Raw genomic sequence first — 24,777 nt, forward strand, 5'->3', positions numbered from 1 at the left:
TCCTCTTCACCTTGAAGTCTCCATTTGGATATCACTTGATCAAAGAATACTTTCCTGACCCTTTGACCAGAATAGCACCTCCTCTGCCAGCCCCATCAGTTCTACCCAATTTGTGTTCTTCCTGTCACTCTCGGTGCCTGGAATTAATGATTTATCTATTTCTCACTACACTTTCCATTCCCTGAAGGCAGGGATGTGGCATTCTTCAGCACAGCATCCCCAGTGCTCAGAATGGACCGCTGCACATAGATAGCCCTCAATGGATGTCATTGATCAACTTTTTTTAATATTTATTTTATTGTTTATTTATTTAAATGGCTGTGTCAAGTCAGTTGTAGTGTTGTGCATGTGCACTGTTCACACTTCTCTTTACTTGTGGTACATGGGCTCAGTTGCCCTGCATCATGTGGGACCTTAGTTCCCTGACCAGGACTCAAACCCATTCCCCTGCATTGGAAGACAGATTCTTAACCACTGGAACGCAAGGGAAATCTCTTGGTTGATTATTAATAGGAATTTTACCTATGGAAAGACTTATTCTTGTAAGCAGCTTTAGAGAGGGAAAAGCATCATTTTATTTTTCAAATTCAAAGACCCACCAAAAACTAAGAATTTTTTAGACAAAGGTCCAACTTTCTTGTTTACAGAGAAATTCTCATAGACTTTCTAAATCAGCATTCTCTAATCCATGACCTGTCATCCAGGCATCAGCCAGTCTGCATCTGGAGGAGAGTGTTTGGCTCAGAAGGGAAATTGGTCTGAATATAAAAAGAAGTCGAGACCCCTAGGAAGAGAACCAGGTGAGGTGTGGTGGAGACTGCACATTTGAAGAGAGAGCAAAGGAGGAAGTAGCAGGGAGGATGAATGAGGCAGACAATGGGAGAGGAAAAAAGGAGAAGAAAACTACTGATAGAAGAGTTCCAGAAGTGGAAATATCAGAGGCTTCAGGAAGAGTAAGAAAGGAAGTAGAGAAAGAAGAGAAGGTAGAAGTGAAAAAAAGAAAGCAGGAGGCATGGGAGAAGCAGGACAGGAGGGGCAGTGATGGGCCAGCAGAGGAGAGGTTTGAGAGCTGTGGATGCCCTCCAGCCTTGCTGCTAGCACACCTTCTGCAGTGGATGGTCCCATTTACCTTCCTCTCTGGTAAAAGGATATGGTTTCGAAGGTGCCTTCCCTCTCTAGCACTCTCTCTTCTCCACTTCACAAATCAGTCAGTCTGTTCAGTCACTCAGTCGTGTTCAATTCTTTGTGACCCCATGGACTTGAGCACACCAGGCTTCCCTGTCCATCACCAACCCCTGGAGCCTACTCAAACTCATGTCCATTGCATCAGTGATGCCATCCAACCATCTCATCCTTTGTCGTCCCCTTCTCCTCCCACCTTCAGTCTTTCCCAGCATCAGGGTCTTTTCCAATGAGTTGGTTCTTCGCATCAGGTGTTTCACACTGGCGTTTCAGCTTCTGCATCAGTCCTTCCAATGAATATTCAGGACTGATTTCCTTTAGGCTTGACAGGCCCTAAAGGCCTGCTTCACAAATAGCAGGCCCTAAAAGGACCCCCTGGCAAATGGATTTTCTGTCTCCAAGCAGATCTAAGTGGCAGATGGGGCCCAGCTCCCCAAGGAGAGAGCCGTTCCCCTCCCTACCCTCAAGGCTCACTATTGTTCAGTCCTTCAACGTCTTCAGTCCCCAGCCAGCATAGCCTCAGCAAGGGGTGAGGGGCTGCCCCAGCCTGCTTCTAGGCAGGAAAAGGAAAGGGGGGGTGAGCTTTACTGCCACACGAGTTTAAATGGAGATCTTTCATCTTAATACATTCTGGATTCCAAGCATTTTTTCAAAAACAGTTTTTACTTAGAAAGCCTCATAGGGAAACAGTTTTGGAATTGTATCACCCTGGGTTCTCACTCCGGGGCCTTCATAATGTGTTTATGAAACACGTCCAGTCTCTTTATGTCTAGTTTATGTCCAGTCTCTTTATTTACAAGATGGAGATAACAACATCACCCTCAAACAGAGGATGTGAGGATTTTAAAATATAATTGTGTTAAAGAATCTATTACAGAATAAGTTTTCAAAGAACATTATTTTGCTTCATCTCTTTTTCTGATAATCTGAAATAAGTAGTTCTCATACTCCCCTCTCCTCATATGGAAATTCTCTGGGCAGATCTTCAACTTGGAGATCGCAAAAACAAGGATCTTCTATCATCTTTTCATTCATAAAATTGTTAGTGGAAGGGATTCATTCATCTAGTAAATAAAGAACCACCACCTTTTTTTCTTTTCATTTTGGTGACCCAAAGTAAAATATTTCAAAGAGTATAAAATACTACAAAATGAGAATGCATTACCTGATGGATACTGTAACAGTAGACAGAATTACAACGGCAATGGATGTAGCCACCTCTCTTCCTTAGAGGATTACCATACAAGGGAAGGATCACAGGTGTTGGAATTGGACCTACTTACGTTTGAAGGAGGAGGCTTCCCTGGTGTCTCAGTTGGTAAAGAATCTGCCTGTGATGCGAGAGACCTGAGTTCAATCCCTAGGTCAGGAAGATCTCCTTGAGAAGGGAATGGCTACCCACTCCAATATTCTTGCCTGGAGAATCCCATGGACAGAGGAGCCTGACAGGTTATATACAGTCCTTGGAGTCACAATGAGTGGGACACCACTGAGTGACTAGCACTTTCACTTTTCAAATGTTTGAATTAAAGGCCTGATCTCTAACCAGCTTTATGTCACCAGCTCAATATCAGTTTTGGTATCTATAAGATAATACAATATCTTCATTCTGAACTTAGTAGTTGCTAGTACTAAATCGATCACATGTAAGGACCTACTATGGTGTTAATTTGAACATGTAGTGTCTAATAGAAAGTCATCATTTCTTCTGGTTAAGGGCCTACTATGGTATTTTACTGAACACATGTGCGTGCTAAGTTGCTTCAATCATGTCTGACTCTGTGTGACCCTTCAGTAGTGTCAGTCCCCAGCCAGCACAGCCTCAGCAGAGGGAGAGGGGCTGCCCCAGCCTGTCCTCTGTCCATGGGATTCTCCAGGCAAGAATACTGGAGTGGGTTGCCATGCCTTTCCAACCCAGCGGTTGAACCCACCTCTCTTACATCTCCTGTGTTTGCCGGTGGGTTCTATACCACTAGTGCCACCTGAGACGCTTTGGTGTCTATAAAATAATATAATATCTTAGCTGCTGGACTTGGTAGTTGCTAGTACTATATAGATCACATATAAAGGGCCCACTATGGTGCTTTACTGAACACATAGTAAGTGTCTAATAGAAAGTCGTCATTGCTTCTGGTTCTTTTCAACTGAGGCTATTGAGAAACTTTGTTTTGTTCCTTGGCTCTACTACTGACTTTATAAAGGAAATTAATGAACAAATAGGATGTGTATTATGGCCAACAAGACAGACACATAATGATTTGCAGTCTCTTCTGGGAGTCAGAGACTATTCTATTTGGCCTGCCTTGTAGCTCAGCAAAATTACCAAGTCCTTACATTATCAGTAATGATGGAGCTTGGAAATCAGCCAAGGCCACCAGGTAGTGATGTTAGGATTAATTTAGGCTCCATATAATTGGTCCCTGGGAAACTGCAATCTAGGGATTCAATAGAAGATGGTGGGGTCCCTTAAGGGAAATAATTCATACACTCTTTCTAGGTAGATGCCAACTATAAACTGTCACATCTTGGATTTCAGTCTTACAAACGTAGACCTATAGGGTAACTTGAAAATCGAAATATGGGAACTGGGTGAACTTCAGCAGGTTCCTTCAATCCCCTGAAATTATTTGCAATGTATTATACTGGATGTGAATATGCATGATGTTCTGGTATCCTCCTCTTTCATCAGATATTCAGCTGGGACCATGACACAGAAAGATTAAGATCCACCATACACAGACACCCTCCAGGAGATGTTATAGTGTTGCATGTTTTAATGAAAACTGAAACATGCTCCAGAATCCAGCTTGCGTGGTCTATACATGGTCTCACACTGAGTTCGAATTAGAATAGAGGAGATAAACCCAGAAGTCCCAAAGACTTTATTTATTTATTAATATTCATAATTTCAACACCACACAAGGCACTATGTGGTGCATAAAAGTGAATATCTGTTATCATGGAAGTCATAATCTGGCTGAGAAAGAAAAGTGATCTTAAAAGGGTAAAAATTCAGGACTAGTCAAGAACACTGTAAGTGCGTGCCAGCTTGTGGGCTGCAGTCTGTAATTGCAAAGAAAGGAATTCCAAGGTTGGGATGATGGGTAGTGTCCGAAGGAAAGAAACAAATATCACTATGGCATACCAGTGAAGATGCTGGCCCAACCCTTCTTGTCAGTGTGCAGAAGGTAGGATGTGCTGAACCTGCTTATTATTAGAAGCCTGAGAGTCGCTAGAGGATTTCACTCATAATATCACAGTTAATGGAAGGTGAGTAGAGGATGGTTGAAATTTTTACTTTATTATATTATTTTTGCTCCAAGAATGACTCTAATGCTTCTATAAGGTTTATACACAAATACAGTCTACACTTACTAATAATTTTAGCTTATTCGAAGTGGCTTCAATGAACAGTCTTGAGACTGAGCTTTTAATCATTTCAGAAGGACTGAGTAACAAAAAGTAATTTCAGGACAACTTAAAAATAGAACCCAGTCACAATAGGCTGTTCCAACCATGAGGCATCGCTCTATCACTTGCCTGCAGCCCTTTCTTCCTGGAGAGCGATTTCAGACTTTGATTTCCACCCAGGCTCCCAGGCTGGGAACGGAATTACGCTGGTGCCCTCTGCTGGGAGGAGATGGGAAGTTCAGCAAGAAACAATGGTGTCCTGGTCTTTGTGCAGTAGGGCCTGAGTGGGTGATTCAACCTGCAGACTGGATTCATTCAGTGCTGTTTACCGGCCTCCCAGTCAGGTACGCTCTGACATCATGCCCAAATTCATTTTCAAGGATTAATTAGATTTTTATTGTAAGGAGATTGTCAGCTAATTAAAAAAAAAATAGTCCGAGGAAACTGTCCCGCTTTACCCTGACAATTTGAGAACTGAGTGCCTTGACTTATGGTGGGAGGTGGCCATCTTGCTACACAACACTATCTCTTGGGAGGCCAGTGAGAGACTCTAAGGCCATTTTTTAACCGTGTTCAATTATTGTTTTCTTTTCGAGGCAGGGAAAGCACATTGATATTCATCGCTGATTTCTTGGCTCAGCTCATCAGAATTAATGCCATGGTGTTAAATTAGATTTAGAGTGTCTACTCTGGTGTTCTTTTGGTACACTGCTCAGCTGATTTTTTGCTAGAGGTGAAAAAAACATTCAGTTGTAATTAGGAACTGGATAGGGGAGTGCTGAGAAGGAACCCAAAAGTGAGAAGAGTTTTGAATTCCCCTGTGTACAAATTGGAGGTGAACTTCTAAAATAAAATGATGGGTGTGGGGGAGGAGAGGATGGTTTGAAATGATTGTTTCCAACATTCCACTTTATTTTATGTTTTTTAGGATCAATAGCACAGACATGGAGGTCTGCCTGTGGTTTCCATAACAACATGGCTTATTGAAAGGCGGCAGGCTCCACAAATCCCCAATTATCAGCCTTGCAGGGCTTATTAATGGAGCTGAGGATCCCAGTGAGGCAGGCAGCTCATTGCTGGCACGTGCCTGGTGGCCTGGCAGGAGGGTGGAGGAGATGGGAAAGGGAGATGCGTGGTGAGACAGCAGCCATTTGTCCCCCTGTCACTTCGGGGGCTGCGGCCATACAGGAGGCTGTGTGAGCGTCCCTGGAAGCCTTGAGTGGTGGAGAAATCATGTTGCAGAAATCGAAGTGGAGATTGTTCTTTCCAGCCCCGCCCAAAAAGCCATCCATCTGGAATAAATCCATATGAATATATCACACGCCCTGTATGTTTATTGAGCTCATATAATTAATTGAGGCCTCCTCACAAAGACAATGGTGACTCTATATTACTAATATTAACTCAAGCCTTAATTAACATGTGAAGCCAACCTAATGCATATTAGATAGCTTTGAATTATTCAGGCTTTGGTCTGGTGTTCGCTTATTAAGTCCTCACCATAGAGTAACTGCAATAGCAATAGTAAGACTGATGATGATAACAATATAAATAACACTTACTTGTTAGGCTCTCTACTAAATGCTCTATGTGGAGTTTTTTGTTTAAGCCTCATAAGGATCCTACAATGAGCAGTATCATTGTCCCTTTTACGGAAGTCAGAGAACTTAAAAGACATCTTAGGTCATGTGGTTAGTGAGTGTGAAGACATCAGGGTCTCATTTCTGTTGCACATAATTATTTTTATTCTCCCCTTTTATTTAACTTGTGTGTCGTCAAGACAAAAAGGGAACAGCACGTTTATAGTAAATCCTGTGTGCCCTAGTGTGATTGGGGAATGGAACATTCTGGCTAATCAAATGTTTTGATTAATAATTGCCATCATGTCATTATTGGATTTTCAATTGGAAAAGGTTTGGGATATAGTAAAACATATACAACATTAAAAGTATAGTAATCATGGTCATAAAATGCTTCAGGATCACTATTACAAATGTCAATTTTTACTGCAATGCCGAAGCGTTAGTTGATAAAGATGTCTGTTTGACAGCATGCCAGATGAACTCTTTTTGTAACATAGAGATATCAATGTCTTAACACTGAATTTTATATCTTTCAAAATACTTTATGTGAACTACCACTAAAGTTCTATGTGATCAGAAAAAAATATTTTGGAGTCTTTCAGAATTAAAGAATATTAGCACTTGGAAAACCTCAAACTCATTAAATACTCTGGATCCCTAGACTGTTTTTATTAAATCATAATTTTACACTATGTGGAAAATGAATTATGACACTCCTTTGAGGTGGTTCAATCCAAATCTGCCATAGAGCACCATGAGAATAGATCAAGGTTGGCAGAGTTCATTATATTTGCTCAAACAATTTTTTATGCTTTTAGTCTCCAGAACCAGTAATAAAACTTGCTCACAAGGACCGTGTTTTATGAAGGATTAAAAGAAGTGATGATAAGAACTGTTCATGTTAATAACTTACTGAGCACATCAACTAAGCGTTTCATATGGCTCATACTTTAAAACAACCCTGTGAGGTAGATACTACCCCCCCATTCTGCAGATAAAGAAATCAAGGTACAGAGAGGTTATATAATGTGTTCAAAATATCACATTTGGGAAGTGGTGGGTTCTCTCAGTTCAAACTCAGACCATCTAGCTCCTGAGTCTGTATTCATAATCACACCTACTTCCCACCCTTCACTGAAACAACTTTTGCCAAAGTTGCAAATGACTTCCTCATTGCTAAAATCCAGTGGTCAATTCCATGGCTTAGTCTTTGACTTACCGATAGGATTTCATAGTTGATCACTTTCTACCCTTTGAAATACTATACTTAATATTCTAGCACATTACCTATTCCTGATTTTTTTTCTGCTAACATATTGGCTATTCCTTTTCAGTTCCCTTTGTCCTTGTTTCTTCATCTCCTTATTTCTAATCATTGGAATCTCTCACCGCTCAGTCTTGAACCTTCTCTTCTCTCATTACATTTACTTCTTTGGTGATCTCTCCCAGTTCATGGCTTCAAATATCCAAACAGATACTACCTGACAAATCCCAATTGTCCATCTGTAGCCCAAACCTTTCTCCCCACTCCAGACAACCAGTCACTCAACTTGTGTATATAATAGATACCTTAAACCAAACATTTTGAAAAACAATACTCCTGTCTTTTCTCCCTGAACCTGCTCCTTCTCAAGTTTCCCCAACTCCAGAAATAGGAAGCCCATCTTTTCCTGAGACTCAGGCCACATTTCTTGGAATTATCCCTGACTCTTTTGTCTTTTCTTGTATTAAATCTGTCAGCAAATCTTGTTGGCTCCACTTTCAAAATATATCTAGGATCTGAGCACAATTTTATTTTCTTTTGCTTCCATTTAACTTCAACAAAAGCCAAGGTCTTAAAATGGTCTCCATGCCCTGCATGATTAACATCCTGCAAAGGTCACCATTTGGAGTTCGTCTTCTCTGTTCTCTCCTACTCCCTTCTAGCAACTCTAATATTTGTGCTAAAACCCCAGTGACCACATGTGCTCACAACCAGGGCATTGCACTACTGATCCCTCTGCCTAAAAACCGCCCCTCTTTAGATGGTTGTTCAGTTACTCTCTATCTTCTTCAGCTTCTGTCCACATGTCACCTTCTCAAAGAGACTTTCTATCTGATATTGTCATGCCACCTTCATTCCATCACTCTCTATTCTCCTTCCCAACATTATGTTTTTCATAGCTTTTACCACCACTTGACGTGCTATATAGTTTACCTGCTTATTTATAGAATAATATAAGCTCCACAAACTGTTTTTTGGGTTATTTTTATTATTATGTTACACACTGCTGTATCCCCAGCAGCTAGAAGAGGTACAGAATGTTCAATAGATGTGTGAGAAGGTAGATACCTACTTAGTCAAACAGAGCAGTTGAATCAGTCATGATGATCAATGCATAGGTGGCAAAATTGATCCAAGGTCACTGTCACATTCAGTTGGTTTACTCCTTATCACCACTGAAGGAACTTCTCCTCTGCCATCTGGACAGACATTCCCCCATCTTGTGCCCTTGCAAGTTCCTTGGAGACTCCTCTAATTCTTACAAGTAATAACATCCCTCCTAGTGATTGAAAGATGTTGGCAGTGACTCTGATTGGGATGTCAGTGGCACCAGAAGGCCAGAGCTGTGTCCTAGTCTCATTGCACATTGAACACAATCATAAAGAGAGTGCTTTCATCTCCCCATGCAAGGATACATCTATGAAAGAGAGCCATTTTATTAATAGCAATTCCAAACCACTAGGAATTCTGCTCTGACCAAAAATAGATGACACAGACACATTTTTGCTTAGGGAGATCTGCCTTTCTCTCAGGTTATGTCATCAGATCAAAGCCATGGAAGCTTTAAAGTCTAATGAAGAGTCTCTGGTGGATTAAAACATTCTACTTAACACAAACGATAGTTATAGCTAACTCAGTATTTACCTGTTAGTAGCCCTTTTTGAGTATGTTGAATTTGCCTCCATGTTGATTATAGCTCAAGATAACTGGAACATGTTTTCATACAGGAATATTTCTTCAGAGAAACCACTGCATAAACATTTACAGATTCTCTCTCTTTCTCTCATCAGTTGGAGTCCAAGTGTTAATTCTCATATCTTCTATTAGATTGCACAACTAGAAAACAGTTTTATGAGCCAGAAAACACCCATAAAATCAGAGGTATTGTTAGACTCCAAAGGTGATAGATAAGATTGCCCAAGTGAAGGCAAGATACTGTGAGACAGACAATAAAGGTAGTCCATGTCAGTTCAGTTCAGTTCAGTCGCTCAGTCATGTCCAACTCTTTGTGACCCCATGAACTGCAGCATGCCAGGCCTCCCTGTCCATCACCAACTCCCAGAGTTTACCTAAACTCATGTCCATTGAGTCCGTGATGCCATCTAACCATCTCATCCTCTGTTGTCCCCTTCTCCCGCCTTCAATCTTTCCCAACATCAGGGTCTTTTCAAATGAGTCCGCTCTTCGCATCAGGTGTCCAAAATATTGGAGTTTCAGCTTCAACATCAGTCCTTCCAATGAACACCTAGGACTGATTTCCTTTAGGATGGACTGGTTGGATCTCTTTGCAGTCCAAGGGACTCTCAAGAGTCTTCTCCAACACCACAGTTCAAAAGCATCAATTCTTCGGTGCTCAGCTTTCTTTACAGTCCAACTCTCACATCCATACATGACTACTGGAAAAACCATAGCCTTGACTAGATGGACCTTTGTTGACAAAGTAATGTCTCTGTTTTTTAATATGCTGTCTAGGTTGGTCATAATTTTCCTTTGAAGGAGTAAGCGTCTTTTAATTTCATGGCTGCAATCACCATCTGCAGTGATTTTGGAGCCCCAAAAAATAAGGTCTGTCACTGTTTCCACATCTATTTGCCATGAAGTGATGGGACTGGATTCCATGATCTTAGTTTTCTGAATGTTGAGTATTAAGCCAACTTTTTCACTCTCATCTTTAACTTTCATCAAGAGGCTTTTTAGTTCTTCTTCACTTTCTGTCATAAGGGTGGTCTCATCTGCATATCTGAGGTTATTGATATTTCTCCCGACAGTCTTGATTCCAGCTTGTGCTTCATCCAGCCCAGCATTTCTCATGATGTACTCTGCATATAAGTTAAATAAGCAGGGTGACACTATATAGCCTTGATGTAGTCCTTTTCCTATTTGGAACCAGTCTGTTCCATGTCCAGTTCTAACTGTTGCTTCCTCACCTTCATACAGATTTCTCAAGAGGCAGGTCAGGTGGTCTGGTATTCCCATCTCTTTCAGAATTTTCCACAGTTTATTGTGATCCACACAGTCAAAGGCTTTGGCATAGTCTCTGTAGCTGTAGACAAACTTTAGTGAGAAAGGGCTGCTCTCCATCACCAAAGGGCCTGGAGGTCCCAGCAAGGAGAGTGGGGATGGGGGTGTTTTTGTATGTGGTGGTACTTGGTCAAGGAAGTGGAGTGGAGAGATGGGGGTAGGGAGTGGGAATGGGCACAAAATTAGGTGATGAGAAGGGTGGGAGTTGGGGGGGGTGGCCAGTGCTACCTAAAAATTCCCATCCAACAGGAATGCGTGGTATAAAGGGACCAGGGTTACAGAAAGCAACTGAAAAGCTTGAAAATCTGTGGATTGGAAACCTCTGATGATAGGCATCTCTCTATGAAGAAGAGAGCAAAATATGTTTATATGATGGATGATTTGACCCTAAACTGGTATCTCTTCATTTCTTACTCATTCCCTCAACAATCCCACCACCAACCTCATTTATTTAACAGTAGCCCAGACCTTTCCTAGGACAAAGGATAATGAGTGCAGCAGTAAGGGTGGACACTTCAGGTAGAAGCAGTGAGTAACCTACATCTCTGAGAGCTTGTGAAAGAGGCAGCCATTCTTGAGGACCAGAACTTCCCACACCCGAGGCTTCCTCAGGGAATTGTTGATCACATCTGTTTACTGTGGAAAGCCTTGGTTTACTGAAGCAGTACTTTGGCACTGGCAGGAGGTTGATGGGAATATAATCATTCCAGCTCAGCTATTCATCTTTAGCAACCTGTGTCCTGACACCTGCTGGTATTGCAGATTTGTACCTTGTCACTGCATGTAGAGTGTGCCTGAGAAAAATGGGAACAAGGTCAATGTGCCCGTTTCATTGAGAGCCGTTTCAACTTGTTCTCCCCCTATTACTCTTAACACTCTCTGTGCCATTACTCCCAACCTTCCTCTCTCCCCACCACCAAACTCCCAACAGAATCTCCTGAGAGTCGTTACTCCTCAGCCCATCAGCCAAAGTTGTGGGTTTCCATGGTAACCAGGCAGCTGGTGTCTAGACACTCTGAGAGATGCCTTGCAATTGAGCTGTGGATCCAGCTTCTATCCCACAAACCCCTCCCCTCCCACCTCCTCTTTCCTCCCATTTCCTCTTATTTACAGCAGGCGCTAATGCCAACACAGGATGGAATTTCCTTTTGACAGGCCATTAAAGGAAGGAGGGGAAGAGAGAGAGATGAAAAACCCAAACTTGTTCATCATATCAGTGAAGTGAGAAAACAACCGAAGTGACAGACCCAATATGGTTCTCTCTTTCTTCCTTAGGAAGGATTTTATTTAATTAAAATATGTTAAATTAGGAAGAAGTGCCACTAGTCCATTGGGAGCCATCAGCATCTTTAAAAGCCAGTAAAAGCCTTTCAGGATATGGTTTCAGCTGATGACACAGCGCTGAGGTAGAACATTTTCACTATTTCTTAACAATCAACTTAATTTCTTTCTGTGCTCAGGGAACTCACACATCCACAAGGATTCCGAAAGGGAGAACTCTGGAGGGAGACACAGGCAGTTACAAGGGAGGACCTTAACAGAGACACCTCAGACCTAGAAAAGTCAAGTTTAGCCTCTCGCCTGTTTCTTCCGAGAAAGAGAAAAGCAGCACCTGACAGCCAGGAGCTGGCCTGGTCACCACAAGAGAGCCCTAGTCTTCTCCTATTAACATACACAGTTTCATAGAACACAATGTCGGAGGACTTGTGTGATGGCCCCAGACAAAGTAAGACCCTGTAATCATGTCTGCACACAGACTAAGTATGGACGGTGTATAAAGCATACAACGGCCAAATCTTTCCCTAGCCTGGCTGTATGGATGATGATACTTACCTCATTCTTCCTTCTAGATGTTTATGGGGGGGCCAACCATCAAATGACACTTGTGATAGCATCCAATAAAGAGCAAAGCTCTGCTTCCTTGAATCCATCTCCAAATCTCTTCCCACAAGCTCAGATCAGTCCTTCCTAACCCCTTCTTACTTCCATGCTTCCTGATTCCCCTGCTATATGCTCTCCCTAGCTGTGCTCTGTCAATAGACCAAGTTTTGATCAACTGTGGGTGTGTTCCTGGTAATCTTTTGGTAGACTTTACCACATAAAATTTCTTTCTGCATAAATGTTGTGGTTACCTGAATATGGGGTCAGGATTGAAGTTGTTAGAATGAGTTGTTTGATGCAGAGCTGGTAAAGAGAAGGTAGAATTGAATCTTCGATTGTGTCTTGTTAGGTGATAGGAAGTAAACACTAGACCCAGAGTGGAAAGAAAAGCTAGGAAATAGCAAACATAAATTGAGAACTTTGTCTTCACTGAAGTTAAGAAAAAGGAGGTATTTAAGAAGATGCCTGAAACAAAAATACACCAACAATGAAGGAGCTAGTTTTGTTCAGTCTGTTACAATAGGGACCCTCAACTCCCAACATAGTGTCTTGGTAGGATGGCTTTCCCTTAGCTTTTGTAGGAGGAGTAGGTAAGTTCTAGGTGGGCAGCTTACAACTGAATTTATTTTGCAATTAGGGAAAGCCTAGTCAGTTAGTGGAACCAGATTTATTTATTTCTATGTCTATCTTGTGTCAGAGGGACAAACAATTCTGATCTAAGCTAGTCATTCATGAAACAAAGAATAGAAAGTTCAGGGATCTGGCTTTGTCAGTAGGTTCAGGCAAAGGAGGAATGACCTGTCTTTAGCTTTGTTATGGGTAAACAAGGGAATCACCCATGAGTCTTCTGGAGTCATGAGAGAGAGAGCAGACAGCAGATCACTTGGGGAAGAAGCCATTTCCTAGAGTGTAAAAACAGTGAGGAGACTTCAGAAAAAAAAAAAAAAAGAATTATGAGAGTTTCTTAACTTCTGCTATTTTCTAGAACATAGATCTCAAGTAAAGGTCAACACTTTCAAAAGGAGTTGTCAGAAGAAGATCAAGAGTAATAGTAAATGAGAAAAGTCCATCTGATTTGGATAAAATTGGAGAGGGTGAATTTGAGGAGAGCACTGTTAGAAAAATGATAAAGTCAGCTCCAAAAGAACTAAGAGGTGAGACAAAGAAAAGGTGGCATAATTAAAATATATTTTTTTCACGAATTTTGTTGATTGAAGAGGGGGAAAAAAAACAGGTAGGTAAGATTTTTGAAGACAGAGGCTGTTATCTTTGCATTTTTGGACCATCTTCTACAAAAGAAAGCATATTGAGGATATGTTTTGTTTTGGTGTTATTCTAGAGGAAAGAACTGCATGAAAACTTAGAGGGAGTAGATGTTAGCTGACTCTCAGGAATAATGTACAGTTAGAGCTGGAGTGGTCTGTTGAAGAAGAAGCTATCCATTTACTGGGAGGATTCTTCTATTAGGTGAGTTGGTGGCAGGTCTCCAGCAAGCCTTTCTATTCTAAGGTTTCTGTGTGTTGCTTTCAAATAAATAGGATTTTGAAGAAGGAAAGGGAGTAGGAGGTAGATTCTGGATATAAGAGGTGTCTTAGAAAATAGTTTTATTAGAGAAAAAACTCTGGGTGGAGAAAAGAGAGAAAGCCTTCCTAGAATGACCTTCCCCAGAGCAGTGCTGTGTGATGAGCAGGACATGTATGAGTCCATGGTTCTATCTCACATAAGCTACAGACTGACCATGAATCTCATTCTTTAACTGATTATTGTCCCAATGTCTCCAAATAGCCAGGCATCTCTAAATAGAAGATCTTTGAGATCTTTACTGAAAAGAGAGAAACCAGCACAAATATGAATATCACTTTTTTGATACAGTTCTGGTTATGTTCCAGTGAGTGCTATTGATTCTTAAAGCAATTTTTCATTCAAAGGCAATGCTGTAATTTGACAGGCCCCAGGAAACCAACACACACAATGCTGAATGATTTGTCCCAGTGAGAGGTGGGGATTGCATCTATTTACCCACATGCAAGCATATAACACAAACACCTTTTATAGGGCTTTCTTGTTACAATAATCTTTTTAAAAACTAATTTCAAAATTGAGTTAACCTTCTCAGTCAGCTTTTGAACAATCTGCTTTCATTGGGAAGCAGAGGGAGTGACAGATGGGGAATGATATACACTTTTATGTCGTCTTCTCTGGATCTAGTACCAATCTCTTGCAGATTCCTGTATCTGTAGTCATTTCAACTACTTCTGGACTTTCATTATCCAGTAACTCTTCAATTGCTTTCACTATCCAGTAACTCTTCAATCATTTCCCTGGTGGCTCAGATGGTAAAGAATCTGCCCGCAGTTCAGGAGCCCGGGGTTCAATTCCTGGGTCAGGAAGATCCCCTGGAGAAGGGAATGGCAGCTTATTCCAGTATTCTTGCCTGGAGAATCCCATTGCCAGAGGAGCCTAGTGGGCCATAGTCCATGGGGTCACAAAGAGTCGGACATGACTGAGCAACTAAAACTTTCTTTTCTTCAATCACTGAGTGATTATGAAGCCTGCCATAATCAATGACAACTATTTAGCCTAAGCCACTAATTGCAGAGGTCCCCATTTTTTGTCCTCTCTCTATTTAGAATATTCTCGTCACCTCTCACCATCTGTGCATAATGTTTTGAAGTTTGATAAAACAGTAGTCCTCAGCCCTTGTTGGGCAAGCCTCCAGTGTATCTAATATTACTTCTGGTAGCTCTTAAGGTAAAATTCTATTGAGTTTATCTTTTATTTCATAAAGGAGAAAAGAAATGGAGGGAGGGAGGAAGAGTGATGAGGAAAGGGAAAGGGAGGGTGGAGAGGGAAAGAGTGGGGAGGAACAGACTTACACAGTGCATTTAGGACTAATAAGGAGAGATTCAAGTTAAAATCAAACAGTGGAATTCATCATCCCCAAAGAGACATTATGGTATTACAGGAGGACTGCTGAATTTTAATTAGCTGTGAGACTGGGCAAGTCACAGAAACTCTCTACCTTCAGTTTTTCTCGGAGTGAGGGACTGAGATCAGATAATCTCTAAGATCTTCAGCTTTCATTGTTCTGTAATTTTATAATTTCACAATTATGAGCTCACTCCATGACAACACATACAGATTTTGTATTTTTGTCCTGAATTATGTGGTTTATCCACTTGCAGTGATAAAATTAGCAAGACAACTGCCAAGTCTTTAGTTTTCTTTGTGCTGTGTAGATACAGCCATAAGGGAAAATTAAACAACACAGATAAATAATTGTCTAGCTACTCTCAATCACTACCCAAACACATCATGGTGAGACATGGCAAAGCATGAGCTGAATATGACTCATAAATATAGTACTTCTATTATAAAATTTAAATGTTATCCAAGCAATAGATATTTATATGTAGGAAAAAAATTTAGACAGCTGTAGTCACTATTGGAGTGACCCTTGTAGAGTGAGAATTATTTCTAGTTTGGGCTTATGCATTTTAGCTGTGGAGTCAGATAATCAAATCATGTAATCAAATATCAGATCTTGATATCTGGCATATCTAGATCTGCTTTTGCTTTTAAAGACAAATGTTTAAAATATTTGTAATTTTTATAATAAAGCATATTAACTCAAATATGTTAAAACATTACAAATCATTGGTTGAATTTTTAAATTGAAGCCAGTATAATCTAGAAAATAGTTCACTAACTTTCTCTAGGTCTGACAGACACAAATTACTACACTTTTGATCACAAGATAAGACAGGATAACTCACTGTTGAAAGCAATGAGTACAATGGAAATACCTTAGGAAATATAGTAATTTGAAATAGTTGGTACAATACCTAAGCAGCCTGATTCAATCAATGTAAAAAACTTCAAGAAAGAATAGCTAAGAGTAAATTCAATGAAAAATGAGCAACAGACACAATTAACCTGTTTGACATGTCCTTATCTCCTAAGTATGGACCTAAATAATTAACATCAACTACATGAGGTTTGATTTTGTAGAAAGTTATTAACTTTCTATGAAATGCAGGAAGAGGAAGTATAGATAATCATTTGGTGAGGAGGGGGAATGCTAACTTCAATCATGTTTGATCAAAAGTCCAAAAGAAGTATGGCATTTCTTTGCCTGGAATTCTTTGAAGAAAGTGGCCACTTCTCCTCCATCTTTGATCTCTTTATTCTTCACGATATGCTGGGATTCCCTGCTTGAGAAATCCAAGAACTGAGAGAGCATGTGCATAGGCAGAAGGAATAACCCTATCAGAGCAGTCTTCCACGAGGCCCCAGGGATTTCTCCCCACAAACATGCCTTGTCCACAGATGACTGAAAGCCTTCCAGGAAATGAAAAGTTCATTCTTATAATAAAGCTGGAAAATCTCAGTTTGATCATTTTCCTTGAGACTAAGGGACAAGATGTCTTGGGTTTATTTTTCAAGTCTTGGATTCAATAATTATTATTGAATCAGGGAATTTTTCTTAAAATTGGATGTACTATCTTAAGCCTGGAGAATTGCCATCCCCACTGTAACTTGCCTACTGGACACAAGGTTTACTGTATATCTGAGGGCAGGAGATTCCTTGGTTCTTGCTCATCCAATATAGTAAATGTATTTTTGCTACAACCTGGAGGGAATCAAATGGAGCTAAGGCCAGGGATAAGGTGGTTACCTACAGACTGCCATGTAGGTATGAAATAGAGAAGATTGTCTTCTTCTTAAATAAAAGCAGTTGCAGAGAAGTTCCTGCCTTTTGAGACATTACTATTTAGCATCTTGGTTCTTGCATCAGAGAATCACGCCTCTCAAGTTTGGCCAACAGTCAGCTTTACCCTGGTGATTAATTTTGGACTTTAGACCTTGACTTCAAAACTGTTTTTTCAAAGAATTATTATTATTTTTACTCTACAAGCAAAAGTTTTATAAGGCACAGACTTCTCTCTCCCTTTCTTGGGATACTTTAAGAAAGTTTATCTTTGGCTGTGGGCTAAGAGTAGATGAAAGTGGAAGTGAAAGTCTGTCAGTCATGTCCAGCTCTTTGTGACCCCACGGACTGTACAGTCCATGGAATTCTCCAGGCCAGAATACTGGAGTGGGTAGCCTTTCCCTTCTCTAGAGGATCTTCCCAACCCAGGGATCCTGGGTCCCCTGCATTACAGGTGGATTCTTCACCAGCTGAGCCACAAGGAGAGCCCCAAAATACTGAAGCAGGTAGCCTTTCCCTTCACCAGGGGATCTTCCCAACCCAGGAATTGAACCCAGGTCTCCTTCATTGCAGGCAGATTCTTTACCAACTGAGCTATGAGGGCTTCCCTTGTGGGTCAGCTGGTAAAGAATCTCCCTACTTTACTGACAAAGGAATAGCAAAGCAAGGGAAATATATCAATATATTGAATACCAATATGTGAAAGCACTTAGCACCTGGCTTGGCACATAGTAAACATTAAACCAGTGTTAGTTCCCTTCCAATTACTTAATAATAACATTTACTGAGCAGTTTACTAAAACATGCCATTTGTTATTAAGTACTTCAAATAATTAACACTTTTGAGTGTTTTAATAACCACATGAAGTGGGTACCAATATTAACACCAGCTATAGATAAGGAGAGTGAGACAATAGAGGTTGAGTAAATTACTCCAAGTCATGGTAAGTGTCAGAGATGAAATTTTAAAGGAACTTAAAATGTAAATATAGTAAAAATAAAAAGCAAAAAAAGAGCAAAATATGACCACCCAAAGTCGTGATCCGCAGGCTCCAGGCTGACATCTGGTACCCAGCTCAAGAGGAAGACCATGTAAGTAACAAAAGGACACATGTGAGTTTGCTACTGAAATTTTTTATTACTTTCCTTTGGGCCTTTGAGGAGGTGATATTTAATATTTAAGAAAAGTGAAAATCAGAAGGAAAGGAAGCACACGCCCCAGCCCAGTGGTGATTGGTAGAGTAATTGTGGGCATAGCCCCAGGATGATAGCAGCTTCTATTTAATAAATGTTGACAAGGCTGCGGAGAGCTGGGCAGGTCCCAAGAGATAATGTTTTACTGGGAAATCCACTCAACCTAATTTCAGTAATGTAGGGCTGTGGAGGGGCCTGGACCAGTGCCAGTAAACAGGGCCATTAGAGTGCAGTGTAGGCACTGGCAGCTGGGAGCGCCGCCATCCCTCCTTAGCCCTGCAGCCGGTGCCTGGCTGAGCACACAAGCAGCCGCTGCTGCATATGCTCCCGGTATTTGCTCACCAACAGAACTTGCAGACGTGCTATTCTCACCCTTTCCAGGAAATGAATGGAATGCACAAAGGCAAGAGTTGCTTCCGGAAACTATTTTCAGCAAGAATCAGAGAGCCAGTTAGACATACCTATTTCAAGGACCACTGTGAAAACATCCACGTGGGTATCCTTACTCGATTAAGGCAACCACCACCCAGTTCCAGATGGATGTAGAAATGACTTTGATTTTTATTGCTGTCTTAATGAGGTCTTGATCTTTCTTAGGACTGGTAGTTGTGGGGTCAAGAATATGAAAACTGTTAGAGTTTAACATATTTCAAAATTTATGATATTGTTTAGAGATATTCAACTTTGCAAGTTCAGGAGAAGTGGTCTAAGAGAAAATATGTCTTTTTAGGCTGCTCTTTTCTTGTCTAGATATTACTTTTCCCTTTACCAGCCCTTCTGCCACAAACAAAGCACATGAAAATAATTACTAGCATATGAATTCCAAGAAGGCAGATTTTTGCTTGGTATTTTAGTTGCTGTATCACCATTGCAATGCATTGCATTTGAAATGCATGGCACAGTATGTGGTGTGTAATAAAGGCCCAGGACATTTTATTGAATAAATAAATGAATGCATGAACACATTTCTTTTTTCCCTTTTGAAGCAACTTTCAACTCTAGAACATGAAGAATACATGGCTTTACTGTCTATAATGTTAAATTTCTCTTTTTAAGGTGACACAGAAATGATAAAATTCATGAGGCTGCTAGTGAACATGGTGATTTCTGAGAGGTTCAGTGCTGGACATGGGACATTCAAAGTTGACCAGTAGATACTGTCATTACCCTTGAAGATCTTAAAGGTCCCTCTCACTGCCAACATCCTATGATTATGAATTTCATTGCCTATTAATGGTATTAATACTAAAGTCTTAAACAAGAACAGGATATTTTCTGGTTTTCTCACTTTTCTTCCTAATAGTTGGAAGAATGTCTGGCACATCTCAGTGTTCAAAACCAGTTTATTGGACAACCAAATGAATAATTATATTTCAAATACTTAGAAGCATTTAAGAGAAATGATATGTAGATATTGAGGCTCTTTTAATAGAGAACAGACAGCAGTGACTTCCTGTCACAATAAACAGAGGCATGTCCAGCTTAACCTTTTCTCCTGGACCCAGGCAAAGGATAACAAGAGAAAGTGAGAGAATTTGGAAAGATTAACCTGATTCTACCTCCAAAAGTGGATCAAAAGTTTGGCTGCTTCTCAGAATTATCTGGATTTTGTTCCTTTGATTTTCCCTTTTGAATTGTGTTCTCTTATTCCACAAATATACCTCTGTTCTCACCTATCCTGCTTACTTTCTTGTCTTTTGAGTTCCTTAACCTCCTTCAAATCATATATAAAAGCTCCCAAGTTTTTGAGTAAGAGAGGTTTGAAGTCTTCTCTTGCTCCTGCAGTCAATCTTTTATGTTCTTCTAGACAGTTCAAACCAATATTCTCTTTCTTTGCAGTTTGGAGAAGGCATTAAATATGTTGTTTCTTGGAACTGGTAAGAACGGTAAAGCATTGTGGGCATACCTATAGTCTCCAAAGGTTTGGGCAGGGCTAGGGAACTAAATCCCACTCCAGTATTCTTGCCTAGAGAATCCTGTGGACAGAGGAGCCTGGTAGGTTGCTGTCCATAGGGTCTCACAGAGTCAGACATGACTGAAGCGACTTAGCATGCATGAATGCATTGGAGAAGGAAATGGCAACCTACTCCAATATTCTTGCCTGGAGAATCCCAGGGAAAGAGGAGCCTGGTGGGCTGCCATCTATGGGGTCGCACAGAGTCCGACACGACTGAAGTGACTTAGCAGCAGCAGCAGCAGGGAACTAAATAAATTATCTGAAAGAATTGCAAATTGCTATAAAAAGATCTAACAAATGAATCTGAAAGCTTTCTTCTGGTAGAAAATTAAGTGATCCATTAGTCACACTGCTGGTACATAGAGGTCAGAATTGAGTTAGTTTTCACCCAAAACTGTTGGTTGGAAAATGTTATCAATGTGCTGATTCTTCAAGAGTTGATAATGGTCACCTTGGAGGGATATAGCCTTAAAAAATCTTTATGAGTATTTGCAGATAGTCTTATTAGCATAACTACATTTTAACTCACAGTCAGTTGCAAACCCCACAAAATAGATCAGACTTTAAAACTTTGATCAAAAACAAATCATAAGATAAATTGACCTATCATAGTTGCTGTTTACCAGACCTGGAATTTATTTATTCTTAAAACACACACACAGATAAACACAACGCACACACATACACACACACATTTATTTTAAAAAAGATAAGCATTTTCTCCTACTGAAGAGATTTAAAAGAATTTATTAGATAGGTGTTCTAAAGAAGAAATTCCAAAAACTATATTTAGCAGCAATGGTCTTGTTTGGATATAAATGTTCAGCTTTATCAGAATATAAATATGTAGCTGACTGATTTCAAAGAAACATTTTATGAGCTCTTCTAATAGTCTCCTAAAAGTTTCCCATTTCTCTAGTCTCAGCATCTCTCAATTCTAAGAAATATTTGTTTGAAAAATTGACTCCTTGGCTGGTATCTGGGAACTTGAATTTTGAGAGGGTTCTCACCACTTCCTAACTAAGAGTGTTCACCATGCCTAAACTCTTTGTGCCAATAATATGGTTTATGCTGGACATCTGTTTTCCTCTAGGAGTCTGGATTTGGTGTATGCTAGGTAGAGGGTGCCTACATGACTAGGCTTCAATAAAAACCATGGACTTGTAAGCTCAAGAGAGTTTCCCTAGGCTATGACATTTCACACGTGTCATCATTCACTGCTGATGAGGAATTAAGCACATATTGTATGACTCCATGGGGAGAGGGCTCATGGAAGCTTGTGCCTGGGTTCCTCCAAACTTTGCCCCATACAACTTTTCCCTTTGATTTTTGAAAAAATTTATTAGGATATAGTTGCTTTACAATGCTTTAGTTTCTGCTTCATAACAAAGTGAATCAGCTATATGTATACATATATTCCCTCTCTCTTGAATCTCCCCCTACCATCCCACCCTTCTAGGTCACCACAGAACACTGAGCTGAGCTCTCTGCGGTATACAACAGGTTCCCCCTAGCTATTTATTTTACTCATGGTAATGTATATATGTCAATCCAATCTCCCAATTCATCCCACCCCCTTAACCTGCCTTGCCATGTCCATATGTCCATTTTCTATGTCTGAGTATCTATTCTTGCCCTGCAAATAGGCTCATCTGTACCATTTTCCTGGGCTCCAGATTTATGCATTAATATGTGATATTTGTTTTTCTCTTTCTAACTTACTGTATGACAGACTCTAGGTCTATCTGCATCTCTACAAATGGCCCAATTTTGTTCCTCTTTATGGCTGAGTAATAGTCCATTGTTTATATATACCACATCTTTATCTATTCATTTGCCAGAGGATATTTAGGTTGCTTCCATGACCTGGCTATTGTAAATAGTGCTGCAATGAATATTGGGGTACATGTGCTGCCTTTTTTCTTCTTCATACCCTTTCATTTAGTAAACAGTAGCCATGAGTAAGGAGAAGGAAATGGCAACCCACTCCAGTGTTCTTGCCTGGAGAATCCAGGGACGGGGGAGCCTGGTGGGCTGCTGTCTATGGCGTCGCACAGGGTCGGACACGACTGAAGTGACTTAGAAGAAGCAGCAGCAGCAGCAGCCATGAGTAAGACTATATGCGGAATCTTGTGAGTCCTTTAGCAAATCTCTGAACCTGAGGGGAGTCTTGGGGATCCCAACACGTGGAGTTTAATTTAATAACAGATGTGATGTCAGGGTGAATGGATTCTCTTTCCATTAGGTGGCATATTAGTAAGCTGTCTATAATACGAAATCTGTGAGTTCTGTCAGAAAACCACACAGACAAGTTATTAGAAAATCAACTCTTACCTAAGGAAAAAATGATCCTTTATAAAGGCACAAAGTATTTCTTATTTAGCAAAACACTCTTGCCTTATGGATAAGTATAGTCATCTGGAATATTTTTGACTGCAAAAAACTAAAAACTACTACAGTGGCTTAAAGAGGTTAGTTACTTGTCTTACATGAATAAGAACAAGTCTAAGGAAAAGTGTCCCAGAAGTACTATGGTCGATCACAAGTAGGTTTTTTTCTGCTTTTCTGCTTCATCATGCTTGTGTGCGTAGTGTTTCCCAGGTGGTGCAGTAGTACAGAATCGCTGCTGATTCAGGATACGTGGGCTCGATCCCTGCGTCAGGAAGATCCCCAGGAGAAGGAAATGGCAACCCACTCCAGTGTTCCTGCCTAGAAAACCCCATGGGCAGAGGAGTCTGGCAGGCTAGAGTCCACGGGGTCACAAAGAGTCGGACACGACTCAGCACACATATCCTTAGTGTGTAGTTTTTGTCTTCATCGTCTCAGGCTGGCTGCTATACTACCAGGTATTGTTTGATGTCACAGTCATCAGGAATAGGAGAAAACAAAGGGCAAACACCTCTTCTAGAGTTCTCCCAGGGAAACCTGTCTCTAAGTGACCATCACTGTGTGACATGAACATCCCTACCTCCGAGGGGATTGTACAAAGATGAGTATTGTACTTTCCAACCTTTATAATTTTAGAAATACGGAATGAGAGGTTTGAAATGCATGTTGAATGATCCAAATAGTATCTGATAAGTCTGACATTGATACAAAAGAAATACAAGATCAAGGACTTCTCTGGTAGTCCAGTGGTTGAGACTCTGTGCTTTCAATGCAGGGAGCACAGGTTCTATCCCTGACTGGGAAACTAAGATCCCACAAGCCATGCAGCAAAAAGGAAAAGAAATACAAAGTTGTTGTGGACCCTCTATGTGTAGACACATTGATTATATGGCTGAGAGATTACAGACCATGGTAAGTTCTGCTTAGTGGACTCCTTGCCCACAATATCATGGTTTGATTCCTCAGCTCTTTCCTATGCATCACTGAGCAACTTCTTGGGTGTAACCTCTTCTGAACCTGGAAATTACATTACTGAGATAGCAATAGTCTCTTTATATCTGAAATCTTTTATGAAACAGTACAAAAAGAAGAAATCCATCACACTGTCATCCGAGCATATGAGACAAAATACTAACTCTCCTTCTCTCACCCTCCACCCCTCTGTTTTCTTCCTCAGAAGCTGTAGATGAAACCAAACCTAAGGAAAGTGCCCGGCAGGATGAGGGTAAAGGAGAAGAACATGAGGCGGACCAAGAACATGCCTGAACTTTAAGAAATGGCTTTCCACGTCCCCACTCTCCCCTCTCCTGAACCCTGTCTCTCCCCACCCTCTTCCTAACTCCACTCTGAAGTTTCCCTTCCTGTCCTGCTCACATCTGTGAGTCTGTCCTCTCCCACCCACTAGCCCTCTTTCTCTCTGTGTGGCAAACATTAAAAAAAAAAAAAAAGCAGGAACGATCCCAAGTCAAACAGTGTGGCTTAAACATTTTTGTTTCTTGGTGTTGTTATGGCGAGTTTTTGGTAATGATGATCCAATCATTTGGGAAATTCTTGCACTGTATCCAAGTTTTTTGATCTGGTGCGTGTGGCCCTGTGGGAGTCCACTTTCCTCTCTATTTCTCTCTGTTCCAAGTGTGTGTGCAATGTTCCATTCATCTGAGGAGTCCAAAATATCAAGTGAATTCAAAACCATTTTTCTTTTCCTCCTTTTCAATGTGATGGAATGAACAAAAAGGAAAAAAAATTAAAAACACCCAGTTTGTTTTGAAAATAAATAAATAAAGCAAATGTGCCAATTAGCGTAACTTGCGGCTCTACGGCTCCTTTTTCAATCTGAATATTAATAAACCATGAGAGTAATCAAACTCCAATGGCTCTGTGTTTCTCTACCACCTTCTTGTGAGTTGGGTTGACACACTGAGGTTCTTACATTTTATCTTTTTCTTTGGCCTCCCAGTCTGATACCAACAACCCTGACAAAGAAAAGATTGATGAAGCCATAAGGTTTCAGTCAAAACAAATGGCGTAGGTCCTTAATGAGCCTGCTGGGCACCATATTATTTTTGTAGGACTGCTGTAACAAAGTACCACAGACTGGGTGGCTTAAACAAGGACCGACATTTATTTTCTAACAGTTCTGGAGGCTTGAAGTCCAAAATCAAGGTGGTGTTGGCAATGTTGAGTC

General features: G+C 40.6%; 1 protein-coding gene across 1 annotated transcript in view; it reads left to right on the forward strand.

Annotated features, from left to right (window-relative positions):
• GAP43 (growth associated protein 43) overlaps positions 1-24,457 on the forward strand; it is a 103,073-nt gene extending 78,616 nt beyond the window's left edge. Inside the window, exon 3 of the mRNA XM_020887820.2 lies at positions 23,770-24,457. Within this exon, the coding sequence (XP_020743479.2) occupies positions 23,770-23,858 (89 nt within the window). The 3' untranslated portion in view covers positions 23,859-24,457. The remainder of the gene's footprint in view (positions 1-23,769) is intronic.
• Positions 24,458-24,777: the final 320 nt, after the last annotated feature.

The sequence above is a fragment of the Odocoileus virginianus genome, chromosome 4 (genome assembly GCF_023699985.2).
Source record: "Odocoileus virginianus isolate 20LAN1187 ecotype Illinois chromosome 4, Ovbor_1.2, whole genome shotgun sequence".
Classification (NCBI taxonomy): Eukaryota; Metazoa; Chordata; class Mammalia; order Artiodactyla; family Cervidae; genus Odocoileus; species Odocoileus virginianus.